At 38.5% G+C, this 20357-nt stretch overlaps 1 protein-coding gene across 9 annotated transcripts in view; it reads left to right on the top strand.

Moving 5' to 3' along the window:
* Positions 1-20357, top strand: part of CPLANE1 (ciliogenesis and planar polarity effector complex subunit 1) — a 131707-nt gene that overhangs the window by 97158 nt on the left and 14192 nt on the right. For all 9 annotated transcript variants that reach the window (XM_082382116.1, XM_082382123.1, XM_082382124.1 and 6 more), the window contains 7 exons: positions 2268-2298; positions 3082-3213; positions 8200-8365; positions 10399-10457; positions 10919-11086; positions 12129-12256; positions 15515-15604. In XM_082382116.1, coding sequence (XP_082238242.1) covers positions 2268-2298; positions 3082-3213; positions 8200-8365; positions 10399-10457; positions 10919-11086; positions 12129-12256; positions 15515-15604 — 774 coding nt within the window. The remainder of the gene's footprint in view (positions 1-2267; positions 2299-3081; positions 3214-8199; positions 8366-10398; positions 10458-10918; positions 11087-12128; positions 12257-15514; positions 15605-20357) is intronic.

Raw genomic sequence — 20357 nt, 5'->3', positions numbered from 1 at the left:
CTGACCTGTGCTGTGATGAGGGCCTGGGCAGTGTTGTGGGAAAGGAGAAGAAACAAGAGACATTCTGAATAGGCAGCTGATGATACTCACTGACTAAGTGGTTGGAAAGGAAGGAGAACGTGAATGGCTGGTTAGCATTGTCAGACTAAGAGCAAGGATATCACCAGGTCTTAACGTCAAACTCTAGAGCACCTTTGGACCACATGTAGCATTTAAGGTGATGCAGGGCCATGTCATATTTAGGATCTAGTTTTTGATAAGGAAGTAGAGCTTGCTGAGAGCTTTAGGCTTAAAAAACAGATGTAAGAGCCTTTTACCTAATTATATAGTTAAGACTTAGAGAGTGCATCAGTTTTCTGCAAGAAAGATGGAAAAAGGAGAAAAGCTGAGGACCAACCTGTGAAATGCCACCCATTAGAGAGCAAGGGGAGCCCCCGCCTCCAGTGAGGGAAATGGATGAGCAGACTCTGGTAAAGGGATTTTCAAGAAAAAGTGAGTGGCTAACAGTTTCACAAGCCATCAGAAAGTCAAGAATGAAGACTGAGTTTTTTTTAAGGACTTGAGGACTTTCAGTGTAATATCAAGGGTAGAAGAAGGCAGGTTGGGGACGAAGACAGGCTCAAGAAGCTGTAAGTATAGGCAACTTAAGAATTCTGACAGTAAAAGGAAATGAGAAAAATGAAGATAGAAATGAGATAAATGAAATGAAGTCAAAGATCATTTCGAGTTGGGGATAAATATAAACTCTTATGTTTAAAGGTAGAAGAAAAAAAGTACTAGGAAAAGAGAAATTGAGAGTACCAGGTTAAGGCGATGATTCATTCAGGATTGTAATAGCTTCTTAAACTATAAGGCAAGAGGGAAAAACAAGGAGAAGTGTCAGTAAATGTCATAACACAGTTAAAGATGGATAAATAGAAATGTTTTTTCTCTAGTATTCAATGTTTAATTATAAATTAAAAAAGAAACCTAATTAGTATTTTTTTAGAAGTGCAGAATTTAGATGCCCTAATGGGTGTTTTCTTCTCCAAGGTTGGCTTCTTGGAAAGATGTACAGTCATTCCTTTACTTCTGGTGCTCACAAATAGCTCAAATTTACTCTTTTGAAATTGACTTTCATTTCTTAGCAATTTCTTCTGAGTGTTCATATAAGTGCCAAATAATTTAGTCACTGAGAATGGATTTAATTTTTGTTAACAGCCATAAGTTATTCAGAGGTGTTTCTGATAAGTGAAGTAGATGATCAGGCTCAGTGTCACTGCTTGGAATTTTTTAAAAAAAGGAATTGTGACTATCAAGGAATGAAGCTGATCCATTGTGTTTAGTAAATTGTGAAGGCTGTCCCAAAGAACAAGTTCCAAAAATGGTTTGAAAATGAAGTAAGGATAGAATCTTCCTATGTAACTACTTTTAAAAGTAGTTATTTGAATATAACACTTCTCTGCCTTTTGATGAAAGGAATCCGTTTCATTTCTTAGTCAGATCTTTTATATCTCGTTAGCCTATATGTACACCATTATCGAAGAACTCGCAAATGACCAGACTCTGAGAGCAAAGATAATGTAAAATTCTTGATTTGAGGATTAACAAACAAAACAACATGTGCTTAAGAAAGCAAAATTGTTTTAATATTAAAAACATGTGAGCATGGATGATATAATAAAGGACATGATGAACATGGGCCTTAAACCAAAAAAAAAAAAAAATGTGGATGTTCTAAGTCTTAGAGGCAGGGTGGCTTTATCTTAGGATAAGAAAATCTTAACAAGGAAGTGTTTTTGACAAGAGATGTCAGGACACTTTTCCCTGTATTAACTCAATTCTCTTTGAGGGTTAAACATACAGAAAATTGAGTAGACCAAGTGTTTTGCTTTAAAGACGTGTTGTTAATATTGGACAACGTTTAAAAATTACTGTTTGGGGCATATTCTTCCAAGTAAAGGCTCTTGTAGTTAAATTAGATATTTTCCCACAAGTATTCCTTTTAGATCATCAGAAGTTTTTGTTTTTTGTTTTTTTAGTAAATCTCACTCCAGTATTCTGAACTGTGTATGAAGCAAAGAAAGATTGTACCTCCTAAAATGTATTATTCAGAGTACTCTGGATAGAAAAGTAATAATCTTAAAATGTAGACAATATTCACTACCAAATGGAGGTTTAAAAATATTTCAGTTTCTATATATATAATTTCTAGATCAGGTTAATAATCAAAAATAGAAAAAACTGACCTGAAATTTTTATTAATAGTAATGTTTCTTTTTTTTAAGGTGTGAATAACAGTGATGAATTATTTGAGAGGTAAATATCTTAAGAATTAATTCACAGTTTTACTTAAAGTTAGGTATAAATTATGTGTTCTGGAAATTTTGTTGTTCATATGTATGTAAACTTCTACACTACATATTTTTTGTGGATTAAAGGAATGTAATTCCCATTGGGAATGGGGTGTTTTAAGATAGCAGTCCTCAACCGTTTTGGCACCAGGGACCGGTTTCTTGGAAGACAGTTTTTCCACAGACGTCGGGGCTGGGGGATGGGTATTGTTCAGGTAGTAATGCGAACGGTGGGAAGCGGCAGATGAAGCTTCTCGCTCACCCACCTCTCACCTCCTGCTGTGTGGCCCTGTTCCTAACAGGCCACGGACCGGTAGCAGGGTAGTGGTCCACAGCCCCAGGGTGGGGCCTCCTGTTTTAAGAAACTGAGGATTGTTATATTGTATCCCTTACTGTTCAGCATAGGTCATTAGAATACAGTAGCTTACACTTGCTACATTTTCTTTTACTACATACGTATTAAATTTCCATAGGCAGGACAGGTTGTTGTCCTAGTTGTCCCAGTTGTCCCCTAGGCCTTATGTTTGCTCCTTTGAGAGTGCATATGAAGTTATCAATTATTGATGATTAGGCTTTTCCACTGAGGATTACTGGAATTAAAGCAATAGAAGGAAATTAGTTATATGTTTATCATTTTTTGTGTTCATTTATACTCTTGGAGAGCATAGTTTTACATGTTCATTTTTGCTTAATGTAATTAAGTTGTAGATATTGATTTATATCTCTCATACTGCATTTGGGAATGAAGTGTTTCAGTAGATCCACTCCAGATGAGTGAACTGACTGATATTGCAGACATTATCAATGACCTTATAACAAAAGATGGAGTTTCCAGTGAAGAGCTTGGCTTAACAGAACAACAGGCGAGGAGCATCTCCAGGTAATCATTGAATAATTCATTTTTAACCTGCTTAAAATGTTTATGGTTCAAGAATATTTAAAATTGACCATATTTTATGTGTTTTGTTTTGTTTTTTACCTCTTTATTGGCGTATAATTGCTTTGCGAGGTTGTGTTAGTTTCTGCTGTACAACAAAGTGAATCAGCTATATGTATACATATATCCCCATATCCCCTCCCTCTTGAGCTTCCCTCCCACCCTCCCTATCCCACCCCTCTAGGTGGTCACAAAGCATTGAGCTGATCTCCCTGTGCTATGCAGCTGCTTCCCACTAGCTATCTATTTTACATTTGGTAGTGTATATATGTCCATGCCACTCTCTCACTTCATCCCAGCTTACCTTTCCCCCTCCCCGTGTCCTCAAGTCCATTCTCTACGTCTGCTTCTTTACTCCTGCCCTGCCACTTGGTTCATCAGTACCACTTTCTTAGATTCCATATATATGCGTTAGCGTACAGTATTCGTTTTTCTTTTTCTGACTTACTTCACTCTGTATGACAGACTCTAGGTCCATCCACCTCACTACAAATAACTCCGTTTCGTTCCTTTTTATGGCTGAGTAATATTCCATTGTATATATGTGCCACATCTTCTTTATCCAGTCATCTGTCGATGGACACTTAGGTTGCTTCCATGTCCTGGCTATTGTAAATAGAGCTGCAATGAACATTGTGGTCCATGACTCTTTTTGAATTATGGTTTTCTCAGGGTATATGCCCAGTAGTGGGACTGCTGGGTCATAGGGTAGTTCTATTTTTAGTTTTTTAAGGAAACTCCATACTGTTCTCCATAGTGGCTGTATCAATTTACATTCCCACTAACAGTGCAGGAGGGTTCCCTTTTCTCCACACCCTCTTCAGCATTTATTGTTTTAGATTTTTTGATGATAGCCATTCTGACCGGTGTGAGGTGATACCTCACTGTGGTTTTGATTTGCATTTCTCTAATGATTAGTGATGTTGAGAGCATCTTTTCATGTATTTGTTTGCCATCTGTACATTTTCTTTGGAGAAATGTCTGTTTAGGTTCTCCGCCCATCTTTGGATTGGGTTGTTTTTTTAATATTGAGCTGCATGAGCTGCTGTATATTTTGGAGATGAATCCTTTGTCAGTTAATTAGTTTGCAAATATTTTCTCCCATTCTGAGGGTTGTCTTTTCGTCTTGTTTATGGTATCCTTTGTTGTGCAAAAGCTTTTAAGCTTCACTAGGTCCCATTTATTTTTGTTTTTATTTTCATTACCGTAGGAGGTGGGTCAATAAGGATCTTGCTGTGATTTATGTCCTAGAGTGTTCTGCCTATGTTTTCCTCTAAGAGTTTTATAGTGTCTGGCCTTACATTTAGGTCTTTAATCCATTTTGAGTTTATTTTTGTGTATGGTGTTAGGGAGTGTTCTAATTTCATTCTTTTACATGTAGCTGTCCAGTTTTCCCTGCACCACTTATTGAAAAGGCTGTCTTTTCTCCATGTATATTCTTGCCTCCTTTGTCAAAGATAAGGTGACCATATGTGCGTGGGTTTATCTCTGGGCTTTCTATCCTGTTCCATTGATCTGTATTTCTGTTTTTGTGCCAGTACCATATTGTCTTGATTACTGTAGCTTTGTAGTATAGTCTGAAGTCAGGGAGCCTGGTTCCCCCAGCTCCGTTTTTCTTTCTCAAGATTCGGGGTCTTCTTTGTTTCCATACAAATTGTAAAATTTCTCATTCTAGTTCTGTGAAAAATGGCATTGGTAATTTGATAGGGATTGCATTGAACCTATAGATTGCTTTGGGCAGTATAGTCATTTTCACAACATTGATTCTTCCAATCCAGGAGCATGGTATATCTCTCCATCTGTTTATGTCATCTTTGATTTCTTTCATCAGTGTTTTATAGTTTTCTGAGTACAGGTCTTTTGCCTCCTTAGGTAGGTTTATTCCGAGGTATTTTACTCTTTTTGTTGCGATGGTAAATGGGATTGTTTCCTTAATTTCTCTTTCTGATCTTTCATTGTTAGTGTATAGGAATGCCAGAGATTTCTGTGCATTAATGCTGTATCCTGGAAACTTACCAAATTCATTGATTAGTTCCAGTAGTTTTCTGGTGCCATCTTTAGGATTTTCTATGTATAGTATCATGTCATCTGCAAACAGTGACAGTTTTACTTCTTCTTTTCCAGTTGTATTCCTTTTATTTCTTTTTCTTCTCTGATTGCTGTGGCTAGGACTTCCAATACTATGTTGAATAAGAGTGGCGAGAGTGGACATCCTTGTCTTGTTCCTGATCTTAGAGGAAATGCTTTCAGTTTTTCACCATTGAGAATGATGTTTGCTGTGGCTTTATCGTATATGGCCTGTATTATGTTGAGTTAGGTTCCCCCAGTGCCCACTTTCTGGAAAGTTTGTATCATAAATGGGAGTTGAATTTTGTCAGAAGCTTTTCCTGCATCTACTGAGATTATCATATGGTTTTTATTCTTTAATTTGTTAATATGGTGTATCACATTGATTGTTTTGTGTATATTGCAGAATCCTTGCATCCCTGGGATAAATCCCACTTCATCATGGTGTATGATCTTTTTAATCTGTTGCTGGATTCTGTTTGCTAGTATTTTGTTGAGGATTTTTTGTGTCTATATTCATCAGTGATATTGGTCTGTAGTTATCTTTTTTTGTGATATCTTTGTCTGGTTTGGGTATCAGGGTGATGGTGGTCCCGTAGAACGAGTTTGGGAGTGTTCCTTCCTCTGCAATTTTTTGGAAGAGTTTGAGAAAGATAGGTGTTAAAACTCTTTTCTAAACGTTTGATAGAATTCGCCTGTGAAGCCATCTCTTCCTGGACTTTTGTTTGTTGGAAGATTTTTAATTACAGTTTCAATTTCATTACCTGTGATTGGTCTGTTTATATTTTCTTAATTCTTCCTGGTTCAATCTTGGAAAGTTATACCTTTCCAAGAATTTGTCCATTTCTTCCAGGTTGTCCATTCTGTTGGCATACAGTTGCTTGTAGTAGTCCCTTATGATCCTTTGTATTTCTGCAGTGTCAGTTGTAATCTCTCCTTTTTCATTTCTAATTTTATTGATTTGAGTCCTCTCCCTTGTTTTCTTGATGAGTCTGGCTAAGGGTTTATAAATTTTGTTTATCTTCTCTAAGAACCAACTTTTAGTTTTATTGATCTTTGCTATTGTTTTCTTTGTTTCTATTTCATTTATTTCTGCTCTTATATTTATGATTTCTTTCCTTCTACTGACTTTGGGTTTTCTTTGTTCTTCTTTTTCTAGTTGCTTTAGGTGTAAGGTTAGATTGTTTATTTGAAGTTTTGCTTGTTTTTTGAGGTGAGCTTGAATTGCTATAAACTTCCCTCTTAGAATTGCTTTTGCTGCATCCCAGAGGTTTTGGATCATCGTGTTTTTGTTGTCATTTGTTTCTAGGTATTTTTTTTATTTTTTGATTTCTTCAGTGATCTCTTGGTTATTTAGCAGTGCAGTTTAGCCTCCATGTATTTGTGTTTTTTACAGTTTGTTTTTCCTGTATTTGATTTCTAATTGATTTCTAATTTTCTGATTTTTTAAGAAACAAATTCAAAGCTTAAAATAGATTTTTTTCTTTGTAAATACATTTTGTGATGTGTATGTGTCATTCCTCCCCCTCCTCTAATATATATAGACTGGTTTATTTAACTAATACAGCACATCTGTATCCTTTGAGTTTTCCCAAGGTCTCATCACTCTTAGTACAACATAAATTTAATCCTATTTCTTCTTAGAAGGATTAATGATTTATTTCGTAGTACTTTACCCTAAATATGAACCCTTAGAATACATTTTAAATAGCTTTTCCTTGGAACATTAGGTTAAAATGTTTTTCCTTGTAGCCTTTCCTGGGCCAAGAACTCGTTCCTGATAGAATGAAGGCTGCCTCTTCTACTAATGCTTCTTTGGGATACATATGCCTTTTGGCTTATTCATTCATTGGGGGCTGGTTGGGTAGGGTACCCTCTGCCTGGCATGTACAAAGAGTCCAGTCTCTCAGAAGGAAAGCAGGTGTTCAGTATCAGCCATATCATCTGTATCCATGACCCATCTTCCAGTTAGGATGGTGTCTTCTTCGCATACTGGGTGATGAGTCTGCCCCAAATCCCCGTCTACAGCACCTGTTTTTTGGGGCCACTCTCAGTACTCTTTGTGTAGAAGCCAAGATGGGATTAGATGTACAAAAGATTTACTGAGAGAAATGCCTGTGAAGGGAAAAATCAGAAGTGGGGCGAGGCATCAGACCCCAATGCAGTTCTGACCGCTGCCTGTGAAGGAGAGAGGGTTGGGTAAGCAATCCCAGAGTATAGTATAGCTCTAAGCGTGTTTCAGCTGGGTCAGTGGTGAGACATCATGCCAAAATCGCCCATCAGAGGAGTCCTGTCTCTGTAGATCGGGGCCAGCCACAACATCCCTGCCACGCTCAGTCATTAGCTTGAGTCAGCCCTTGGGAGGTGTGGCCTGGGCAGGAACGTGAGGCCAGATCCAGAGAAGCATCAGTTTAGAAGTCATCTCTGTAGTATAAGTTTTGGAAGTGATTGAGATAGTCCAGAAATAGATTATAAGTGAAGAAATCCAAACCAGAACCTTTAAAGACATTAATATCTCATGGTGAGCAGAGAAGAAAGGCACCAATTTAAGAGGCTGCATCATGTTTTGAGAGTTAGAGAAAGACCCAGGTAAGAGAGAGTTTAAAGCAGGAAGGAGAAGCCAGTTGTACCAAATTTATAGAGAAGTGCAGTAAGATGAAGACTGAAGAGGCTGTCAGTGACCTGAGATCATTGTCAGTGGATTTCAGGGGACAGGTTGTAGCAAGTTGATTAGACATCATGAGTGTATGACTCTTCAAGATGGGGCAGAATCTGTCCAAAGAAGCAGTATTTAGTTGTGATACTTTTTATCTCCATAACAAATTTAACATCAAGTGATGCCCTGCTGGTTAAATTTCTTAGGATTCAGCATTCCTCTGGTAGACGTCCACAAAGAACTGAGAAGGAGAGAAAAGAGATTCAAGTCTGGATGAAAAGAAAACGAAAAGAAAGAATGGCAGAGTACTTAACTCAGCTAGCAGAGAAGAGAGGGCAAGAACATCATCCTTTCTGCCCCAGGAGCAACCCAGTAAGTCTGCAGTATCCAGGGTAATGGAATTATCACAGAATATCTGTAATTTTTTTCTTGGCAAGTATTCAAGAAAAGGATTAACATAATTTGGATGCATTTTTTTATTTGATAGAAAAGTCAGCATTTTACTTAAGTCTGGAAAAGTTAAGAAATTACCTTAACAAAATGTAGCAGGGAATTCTACAAACCATGTTCTATTGAACTATCTTAAATTATTTTTTCTCCCTGAGGCTAATTATGGCTCTATCATTTTATTTTATTTTTTATTAATTAATTAATTAATTAATTTGGCTGTGCCAGGTCTTAGTTGCGGCATGCGGGCTCTTAGTTGCTGCGTGTGGGATAGAGTTCCCTGAGCAGGGATTGAACCCGGGCCCCCTGCGTTGGGAGCACAGAGTCTTAACCACTGGACAGCCAGGGAAGTCCCGTGGCTCTAGCATTTTAATCGAATGAAGAGGTCGAGGGGTTGGGTGACCAGTTGGAGTCACTCCCTTAATTTTCAATGAAAGTCAGTGGCAGTTGAACAACTGTGTGTGTAGTAAAGCTATTTTAAAAATCAATTTTCTCTCCATAAGTTATCTACAAAAAAATCTATTAAAGTATGGTCCAGTTATGAACCAACAGAACAGTGGCCCTTCTGTGTGTGTGTTTCAACTGTCCTTTAAACTGTCATCTTTCGTTTCCTGAGCCCTGACTATGGACATCACCATGGTCAGGTCAGAAGTGTTTTTCTTCAGAAGGTGAAACAAAGCAATGTTACTTTGATGATTACATAACTGTGAAACTCACATTTAGATTACACTAGGATTATAGTTTATCTTTTACTTTGTCATCTGAAATAAAATATAATAGCACTTCATTTTATTTCAGCATCATGAGGGGAACATATTCTGTAAGTGAATTTTCCAGATAAGGTTGTCACATTTCACCACAAATGGTGCAAAAGTAGGTGAACTATTATTTAAAGAGTGTAATTTACTTACCTGTGTCTGGAGAGAGCATGCTGATGTTAGATAACATTTTGTTGATAGCTCTGGGGACATGGTAATGACCTTCAGGGCTACTCGAAGACCAGAATCTTACAGTGTGTGTGTATATGTGTGCTCTTCCACCCCACGGAGGGTGAGTTTGCATATCGCCCTCCCTGTCAGCCAAGCAGATTCCCCAGACGGTTAGAATTGTATCCAAATTTAGAATAAATGAACTCTGAGGGCATTGGGACTGTTTTGTTCATAGACTTTGTGACATCTTCAGTATCGCAGATAATTGTTTATTTTTAGCTTCTATTTGGGTAAAGGTATGGAACTAGTGAGGGGTTAATGTAATTAAAATTTTCGTTTTCATTTTTATCAGAAATCAGTAAGACCTTAAATTATTGTTGACTACTGTATAGGACCTTGAGAAAGTGAATCCATTGTATGTGAAAGGACTTATCCTCATTAGTAATTCAACAGTAACTCTTAATGTTCTGGAATAAGACATATATAGCTGATGTTGGCCAGTTTACCCCATGGTGCATAAGTTTTGAAGAGTTTACAAGTCACAATGAACCCACTATAGTAGGTTTCTGGTAAACATTTTAAAACATTAAAGTGATGGTTTTAAATGTCTGACTCATTTCTGCTTTTATCAACCAAGCTCTTGGTGAGATTAATCATAAGACAGAGTACAAAGTATGGGTGTCTCCATCCTTAAAACGTTCCTATTTTCCATTTTAAATGCAGCTGATAAGGATCTCTCCTTTTGAGAAAATACATTAGTTTAACTACTAAAATAGACTTTGCATTCCATTTATTAAATTGGATTTTATTTTAATTACATGATGCTTTAATTTAACATTTTCATATTTTGTGCTGGGGTAGGAAGCTTCATCAAATATGACAGTGTTTTGTACTGTTTCCTAAATAACAAAATTATGTTTTAACTTCCTATTAAAACATATTAGTGGAATTTTCATGTTTTCCAAGGGTCATAATGGTTTAATTATTTGAACTGAACAATAATGAACTAACTGGTTATTTCTTGTGCAGTTTTACATGACCTCAAGGGAAATCAGGCTGAGACAAAAGATGAAGCACGAAAAAGACAGGTGAGTTTGGTGGTTGCACCCTGATCATTCTCTCTCTTGCTTGCTCACTCGAGGCCATAGATAATGCCTTAGGGATTCTGGTTTGCACAGTAGTCCCTTTTTTGTTGATAAACAGAAAATTATGGGAGCTAACTGCAAGGAAAATAATTAGACTCCAATAGCCTTTTTTGGAATTTGCTTTCAAATATTATTTATTCCATTCAATTTTTATACCTTATTTCTGCTATTCCCCTCCCTCTCCCAATCCAGATATGTATGTGCATTTTGAAAATACCCCAAAGGCCATAACTACAGATGCCTTTAATAATACCTCCTAATGGTTTTCAGAAATCTGAAATTTGAATTTGTGTTGAAATGCATTGAAGAAAATAAATGCTAGGTGGTCTTTGAACACTATGTTCCCTCTAGAAATATGAACTGAAAGTGACTCTTTTACTAAATGTTTAATTCTTTCTCTAAAGATTGCTACTCTCTGACCACTATAGTCGTCAAATCTCACAAGCATACAGTCTGATGAATGAACTGTTATCTGAATCAGTACAGCTTCCAGCAACTGCACAGAAACCATTGCCTAACAAACCCAGACCTGCTCAAATTCCCAGAAGGCAACGCTCCCTTTCTCCAAGAGGGTAAGACAAGGTTTGGCACGTCATTTGGCAAGGTTATGTCAAGCGTGATAAGTGTGAAGCGCTGTTGTGACTCACGTTCAGTGGACTTGTTCTGAATTATGATAATAAAGTGAAGGGGAAAATGGTGCCATAATTATGAGGTCTTCATTAGTTTTAATCACCAAGGAAAAAGACAAAATTGGCATTAAATCTCTAATTAAGATATAACAAAGCACTTCTGTATGACTAATACAATTTTTATATCCATTCAATCCTGTTTTCTTCTTTTCTGTAGTTTTTGTTAATAATTCCTTCTGTAATTTGCCTCCTAACTGCTCCCCTGTTTCTCTACTTGGCTCCATTCTTGTAGAAACAGACAGTCATCACCAGCTTACCACTTCTTCCTCTTCTTCCCACCCAGTTATTGCTGATTCAATTGTAGATACTGTTATATGTTTCTTCTTAAATTAATGACCTGCATTAGGTTTGGATATTAGTTCATTAGGCAAGAATTAATTAAACATAGATACTAAAGAAAAGTACCCAAGTGTAAAGTTTCTTATATATGGCAAACAAACACAGAATTATATTTGTTAATGACCCATAAGGAGGAAATGAACTGCCAGTATAGTGTTGTTAAAAATTACCACCTTTGACAAAATAATTGATTAGGATTGTAAACATAATCATGTAACTTAAGAGCCTAGAGGAAATGCTACCGGACACAAAGCTAGACGTAATCAGATTACTTGTGTGTGTGTCATTTGGGGTGTAATCAAAAGAGCAGAGACTCTCCTTGAATATTTCCTAGAATAATGCATGGTATTTAATACATAAATAACTGCCGAATGTATAGAGCATTTGAAATGGATAGAGAGATAAAAACAATTTCTTTGGAAAAAAATGAGTGAAGTTTGAGATATGAGGAGAATTATATACTAAATGCATCACTGAGGTACAAAATGAATGTATTAATCTGAACTGGAATTTACATCTTTTGAAATATTGTAGTTTATCACTGATAGAAGATTCTATTACAATAACTGTGTAATTTCTACTTTAGAGAGAATCGACATGATCACAATTTTCCAATACATAGACCTGGAAAAGTCAGATATATATCCATCAAACCAAGTTATACCCAAAAGGGGAGACCTTTGGGGCAAACTCAAGGCTCACCTTGGCCATGTGGTAAGACTGAAAACTTTTTTTTTTATCTTGTGTAATTTGGACCTATTCTTTCTTGTCTCCAAAGTTCTGTTTTCATTAGTAAAAGTTGTAAATCTTAGTGAAAAGCAGTTTCTATTTCAGCAGAATGCAAGGGATTGATAAAGAGTTAGCGGTACTGGGATTTTGTTCTCTTGCTTTGAAATGAGAAGAGCCTAGGGATCTTTTTAAACTAATGGCCTTTTTGTAATAGAATTTGAACAGTCAATTCTGTGTGATATGACTTATTTGGGAATCTATGTCTTTTGTGTGGCTAAAGATGTAGGCATTTTTACAAATCAAGTTCTGATACATTTCAGGATGGATATATCATAGAGTAGGAATAGAACAGGCGCAGGTTGAAATAATATCGTTTTTACCCTTTTTGAATATTCTTTTCCACATTTGAAGATATAGTATGTTATTCATTACTAGCCTTCCTTTAGTTTATTTTGTCATATTTGGGTTTTGATTACTAAAGTAAAACATACTTATTTGTTTAAAAATGTATAATCATAGTTAACATGTAGTATACATATATACAGCTAAGAATGTATAATAATAACTAATGTGCCAGGTTCCATTTAAGCACTTGAATTACAACTCTGCGAGAAAGGTACTATTATGTTCCCATTTTAAACAAGAGAAGGCCAGTGCAGAGAAAGTTGAAATAACTGCCTAAGATCAGATATCTAGGAAGTGGTAGAGTCTAGATTTAAACCCAGTCTGGGTCTAGAGCCTCCACACCTAGAACCTGAACTTTAGTATGCATGTTAACTGAGAAAATTGAAGTATCCATATATTGCAGTCTTTTTGATGAAACTTTATAGTTTGGTTAACTCTTGCTTTTGATTGATGAATTATAATAAGAAAACACTGTTCTTTTTTAAACTAGAATTTCAAAATAGTAACCATTTAAAAAAATTTTTTAAGTTTTATTTTATACCTGATACATTTACCAAAATTAAATAGAAGAAATATCCAAAATTGGAAAAGATTTTATACTTCAATCATGGTTTCTTAATGTCAGATGGAAAAGTCTTGGATTATGTGGAAATATGTCTTTTCCTTGGACCTGCCCAATGTCAGGCCTGTATTGTTACCTTGCACTTGGCCGGGCTGAGGCCTTGGCCCTCTGTGGTCCCCTTACCTGTCCTTGCTGAGCTGTGCTTGATGAGGTGCTGCTGCTGCCCAGGGACTCAGAAGTCCTCAGTGACCCGTACCCCACACAGATGAGTCCACACCCTCTCCCTGGCCTTTAAGGTGTCCTCCCCTTCTGCCTCCTTAGCCTCCTTTCCGCATATAATCCGGATGACCCATAGCACTTGCAGGCTTGTTTTCCAGACACATGCTGTGTGCTCCCATTCCTGCCTTGAAAATTTCCCTTATACCTTAAATGCCTCCCCTCCGTGTCTTGGAAGACATCCCTAATTTTAATTCTTTAGCTCTTCCAACCCAGTGTAATGAATTTTAACATCCATATTTTCATTTTTAAACTGGCTAATACTTAACTTGCATGGTAGTTGTGAATATTAGAGACAAATAGTAGCATTGGTAACTAATATAGTTATTTTTTTTGTCCTCTGAACCCTCAGTCACGTGTTTCTGCCCCTCTTGAGGCACTACTGCAACAGGTCTTATGTTGTAGTTACTTATAAACTTGGTTTTGTCCCAGGATAGACTAAATGTTTGAGGGTAGCAACACTCCCTACATCTTGTATTACCGCTTCACATTGAACAAATGAAATAATTGAATAACTGGATAAATGGGAAAAAAAGGCTGTTTAGCTTTTTTGCTTAAAAATAGCTATTTATAAACTGATTATTGTTCAAGAACATTACTGGGCAGGTATTGTAGTGTTTATACTGTGTCATAGAACACCATATGCCTAACTATTATCTGAGCCGACCTGTCACTCAGCTTCCTGGACCTCTAAGGCAAAGGTAGGAGAGGCAACTTGAGGGAGTGTGAACACACTGACCGCCCTGACTGCCTCTGCCACATCCAGAACCCAGCCATTCCCCTGACAACATCCAGCGGCAGTGGGAGAAACCGGGCTCCTCCAGTCAGTGATACAGACAACGTGAGCCCGCTGGGGCAAGTTCAGTTGTTGCACAGGTGGGAAGTGAGGCTCCATCAAGCTTTAAAAATTCCCTGCAGTTCTTCTGTAAAAGAAGTTTTCCTGAAAATTCTTTGAGTTTGACTCTATGTTGCTGTCTTTTATTTATTTATTTATTAAATTAAATTAATTAATTTATTTATTTTTGGCTGCATTGGGTCTTCATTGCTACACATGGGCTTTCTCTAGTTGCAGCGAGCAGGGGCTACTCTTCGTTGTGGTGCACAGACTTCTCATTGCGGTGGCTTCTCTTGTTGCGGAGCACGGGCTCTAGGCGCGCAGGCTCAGTAGTTGTGGCTCGCGGGCTCCAGAGCACAGACTCAGTAGTTGTGGCACACGGGCTTAGTTGCTCCACGGCATGTGGGATCTTCCCGGACCAGGGCTCGAACCCATGTGTCCCCTGCATTGGCAGGAGGATTCTTAACCACTGTGCCACCAGGGAAGTCCCAACTATCTGTCTTCTATAAAGCAGTATACAGTTTTTGCCTAACTTCTTCAGCCCCGCGCGCAAACTGTTAAATTTAAGGGTTTTCTTTCTGTTTTTTTTTTTGCTTGTTTTGTGTTTAATTCTGTCAAAAACAATATATGAGGACTATATAATAAGTATCTGAGAGGCATTATAAGCATAAACAATAGGTCTAGCCTTTGAAATCATACAGGCCTAGGTTCATAGCCCAGCTCTGCCGCTTACTTTGTGCTCTCAGATATGTTTTTTAAATCCTACCACATAGAGCTGTTGAGGATCATAAGTAAAACATTTTGCGTGACATAAACAGTAAATGGTTGCTACTAATCCTGGAATTTAAGAAACCTTAGTTGATCATTCTCTTCGCATTTTGTCTAGGTGTTTACTGGAAATAGGCTTATACGCCTGGCTTTTCCAGTTGCCAGAGATGTTGTCAGGGCACATTTGCCATATGAGAAAGGTCCGTGGTTGTGCTATAAGGATACCAAGTCTCAAAGTAGACTTTCCCTTCCTTCGTCTGCATTTTTGTTTTGCTTTCTTGGTTCAAATCAACCACCACTTATTGGGCCCCTACTAAGCAGAAGATTTCTGTCCTCAAAGAACTTACAACATGAAAGGTGCATATGGAAGGCTAAAGAAGTTCGCCTGTCTTTATAGGAACTGCTACTTTTACCATACAGAGGAAAGCTGGTGGAGCCAAAGTGGCAGTAAGAAAGGCTGTGCAGTCTCCAGTTACCATCCGAAAAGGTATGGGATAAAGATTAGAAAGTTCTTGAGCTTAATACTAAAAATTTTAAAATCATAAATCACTCTTAGAAATGTCAGATACGGATTTCAGTATGAAGAGTGTGGCTAGGTGGTGGTAATGGGCTTAATAAGCACAGTGCTGAACATAAAAACAAGTACTCAGGAAGGTGCTGTGATCACATAGCCATGGAGCACACAGACCCATACGTTTGGCCCAATTAGCTCTGCTCTGATGGAGAGAGAGGGAAATTATACATCATTATCTCAGTCCCCAACATCTCCCCGAGCCCACCCCTCAACTGCTGTTACTCTCCACAATTTAAAAAAGTTTCACGTTCATCCTCCTATTAGCTGTCTGTAACAACCCTGGTAGATAGTCAGGGCAACTCTTATCCCCATCTTACAGCTGAGGAAGCTGAGGTGTAGAGAAGCCAAGTGGCCTGCTCAAATCCCCTTAGACCAATAGAAAGAACAGCTAGCAGTTATAGAGAACTTACTTGATGCCAAGCATTGTATTAACATCTTATGTGCATGATCTCATTGAATCGAGTGAGGTATCTGTGGAATTAAAGAACTAAATTTGATGGGAATAATGATGAAAACACTAATTCATATATACCATAAAAATGATGAGAGGTGTGAATTAATCTGTTCCTGTTATTATGCCTCTCTCCACTGCTGTCTCCTTTCTTTGCAGATTCTTCTTTCAGTTTACATCACATCTCTCTTCAGCTGTGTCTAATCTGCTATTTAACTCATTTATCAAGCTTTAATGTCCATGGCTATACCTTCTAGAAATTCTACTCGGTCCTTTCCATACTTTCCCCCATTGTATGCATTAAAACCCAAGCCCCAGTTACTGGGATTAATTTGAGTCCTAGAAGCATCATTTCCTGTGCTTATAATTTTATAATCCCAGGCTAGTTGTTTTCTTTCAAAGTCTCTCATTTTAATCTTTTGTTAAGATGTTTTCTAATTTAGAATACCCCATAGCTTTTTATTCTTTTCTAAGCAAATATGGAGCAATGTTTAACAGATAAAATGCCCCAAAATACGTTACCCCTAAAAATAACTGAAATTATATGTACCTTTGTATTGTATTATGAAGCCTCCAGAGACTCAGGGTTTTGTGTTCTTTTTTAAAAAATTTTATTTATTTATTTGTGTTGGGTCTTCATTTCTGTGCAAGGGCTTTCTCTCTTTGCGGCAAGCGGGGGCCACTCTTCATCGCGGTGCGCGGGCCTCTCACTATCGCAGCCTCTCTTGTTGCGGAGCACAGGCTCCAGACGCGCAGCCTCCGTAGTTGTGGCTCACGGGCCTAGTTGTTCCGCGGCATGTGGAATCTTCCCAGACCAGGGCTCGAACCCGTGTCCCCTGCATTGGCAGGCAGATTCTCAACCACTGCACCACCAGGGAAGCCTGGGTTTTGTGTTCTTGAAGTGAGTTAGGACCTAGCATTAGGCCTTGCCCATATAAAGGCAAAGAGACGTATTTCTTTCATTGTCCAGGGTCCAGCCTCTGAGAGTATGACTCCAGGTTTCTAGCTTGGGTGTTTGTCTAGACTGTGGCCTAATAATTGACACAGGTTGGGCAAGAGGAGGAGCAGGGTTTTCTTCTAGGGGAGGTGGAACTAATGGATGCAGGTTTACTGTTCAGTTTTAGATTCCTCAGGCAAGACTCTATAGAGTTGTTTGGCAATAAAGAAACTGAGAGGCGGCATTCACTCTCCTACAGAGGAAGATGCTACTTTAGGGGAAGCTGGTGCACTTGCCCACTAGTTTCCACTGTGGGGTTTCTTCTTGATATATCACTTACCTTTGACCTTAGAAAGTTTTCCCTGGCCATGTTGGGGTAGGAACACCCCACCTGGAGAAGCTTTGCACATGCACTGTTTCACAGAATTTTTTTCATATTGTATTTTTATCTCAAAATTGGATATCCCAAATAAATCTAGAGAAATGCACTTTGATCTGAAGCGAAGGAAATTACAAAGCCATCCCTGTGTAAAGCAAGGTGAGAGAAAGCCAGTGATAGCCTCTCAAGGTTTGTAGATACCCCATAGGTAAAAGTTTACCCTAAAATGTAGGCTTATTAACCTTAGTATCAGCCGACTTGGTGATGATCTGTCATTCTTTCTAGATGGCAGTAATTATGTTCATTTGACAAAACAAGAGTAGCAAAGATTAGATACCAAATTAATTGCAGTGGAGATAGGGGTGGGATTAGTTAATGGTCACAGTCTTTGCTAATCTCTTACCATGCCTGGGAGACTCAAAGGAACAACCTCAGCACCCGCCTCCGTTGTTTCCATCTACTCAGGAGGGACAGCCTGCCCTTGTAGTTACAATGCTGCTTAACTACCTGTTGGTTTCTCTTCTTTTTATCCTCAGTCTCAACCTTTTCTGTTTTACCAGCTGTTTTTTTTTTTTTTTTAAATACAGTGTGTTCACCTGTGCATTCTGATTGTGCATTCATAGATATTTTTTCTTTCACAGTTTTTCAAAACTTGTTCCTTAGTAATATTTACTGAAATAATTATTTTAATATGAAACTTTCAGTCACACCCCAAAATACTCAGTGGTGTCTTTAAATAGCAGGAAAAAAAGCCCTTTTTCAACTAGAGCACAGTCCTCACATTGGATTCTAAAGTGGTGACCACAGGTGCTACAGAATGATATTAACCATATTTCTGTTTCAGTCCCTTGGGGCTAATCAAAAGAAGAATCCCTAAGCCCTCTTGTACTGCCACCCTTCTCCCTGTAATCCAAGAAGCAAGCTATTGGAAAGCTGCTGCCTTGGGGATCCAGATAAATAGACCTGTTTCTCACTTACAGATGTGAAGATTATCCAGAAGAGCTCTCTAAGTACTATTCTTCCCTCACCCAAAAGAACAGAAAGTTAACATATTAGCTTAGGTTCTGGGCATAGATCATCTCTCTCACCTTGGGCAAATTACATAACCTCTCTAAGCCTCACCTTCCTGATTTGCAAAATGGGGATAGTAACTCTTTCCCCACAGGACTTTCACGAAGAGTATTTATTCTGCAGCAGTCTGTTGAGCTCCTGCTACTTACCAGGCACTGTTAGTCAGGAACAACACAGACGGTAGCACAAAAATAAGATATGGGAGACCTTGAAGGTCTCTTTGAGAAGGTGTCATTGGAGTGAAGATGCTGAATGTTGAAAAGGGGGTTATCATGTAACAATAAGGAAGAACAGTTCCAGGCGGAGAGAAGAGCAAGTTCAAAGCCCTGCTACAGAGGCAATCTTGATAGATTGCCTGGATTGGATTTTACTCTGCATCCAGTGGGACTCCATTGGAGGGAATTAAGCAGGGAGATAATATAATTTACATTTTAGAACATGTGGGAGAAAAAGAACAGAAGGCAGCAGACAAGCATAGAGATATTCCTTGGACTAGGGTTATAATAATAAAAATGGGGAGAAGTCATTCGATTTGGAATATAGAGCATTTCCCGGAATAGGGCAGAAATTAACAGTTTGATTTTGGACATGTTAAGATTGGAATGTTTATTGACATCCAAGGCAAGGTGTCGAGAAGGCCGTTTGCACTATGAAGCTAGAGATACAGGTTTGAGAGTTGTCAGCATGTAGGTATTTCCAGCCATGGAACTAGATGAGGTCAGCGAGGGAGGATGTAGATGTGTAAGAAGACCGATGACCAGGTCCTGGGGCTCTCTGGTAATTCAACGGACTGAATGTAGGTAGTGTGCATAGCCCATAGTAAATGCCAAAATGTGCACTGCTGTTATTTGGGGGTGTGGGGGGGTGCTTATTTCTTGGAGGTATCCTTAGCACATGAGGTTGGTAGAGAGATGAAAGACCAGGTGGCCCAAACCTTAGCACTCTGTTACCTCTTCTTCCCCTCTTCAAGGAGCCACAGGCCTGCTTGTTGGGACCTGAGTTTACTTCCCATCGTATACCCCACATATACACTCATCTTGGGTGTTTCTTCAGGTCACCCGGTAGGGGTAGAATGTGCTGTAATACTGGCTTTGGAACATGAAGTGTGTTAGGTGGGGCCAGCTCCTCCAGGCCTCGTGCAGAGAAGCGCTGTCGATGGGCCGATGCGCTAAGCTGCCTGTGGGCGCGAGCTGGGATGAATGTTTCTTTTCAGCAAATACTGATATTCAGTAAGGAGGAAGGGGGCCATAATGTGTGGCTACTGCACTTACCTTGATGCCTGTGCCCAAAGGCGGATTGTAGCTGTGCAGCGTGAGTGGTGATGCTGAGAATATCACTCCTGTGAAGCTTCCACAAGATTTTCCATAAGAGAGAGGCAAGGAAGGCCCAGCTCTCTGAGTTCATCCAGCTTTTAACTTGGAACTTCTCCAGAGTTCCATTTTTTTTTCTGTGGCCTCTCCTCCCTGGACTCTCTTATCCTAGAGGTTACTGTTGCTTTTTTGTTTGTTTTGTTTTGTTTTTCTTTTTTATTAGTTATCTATTTTATACATATTAGTGGATATATGTCAATCCCAATCTCCCAGTTCATCCCACCACCCCACCCTTGCTTTTTCCCCTTGGTGTCCATATGTTTGTTCTCTACATCTGTGTCTCTATTTCTGCCTTGCAAACCAGTTCACCTGTACCATTTTTCAAGATTCCACATATATGTGTTAATATACGATATTTGTTTTTCTCTTTCTGACTTACTTCCCTCTGTATGACAGTCTCTCGGTCCATCCACGTCTCTACAGATGACTGAATTTCGTTCCTTTTTATGGCTGAGTAA

Source organism: Balaenoptera borealis (genome assembly GCF_965194805.1).
Source record: "Balaenoptera borealis genome assembly, chromosome: 2".
Taxonomy (NCBI): domain Eukaryota; kingdom Metazoa; phylum Chordata; class Mammalia; order Artiodactyla; family Balaenopteridae; genus Balaenoptera; species Balaenoptera borealis.
Note: the sequence above shows the minus strand (reverse complement) of the source record. Positions and strands in the feature narration are given on the sequence as shown.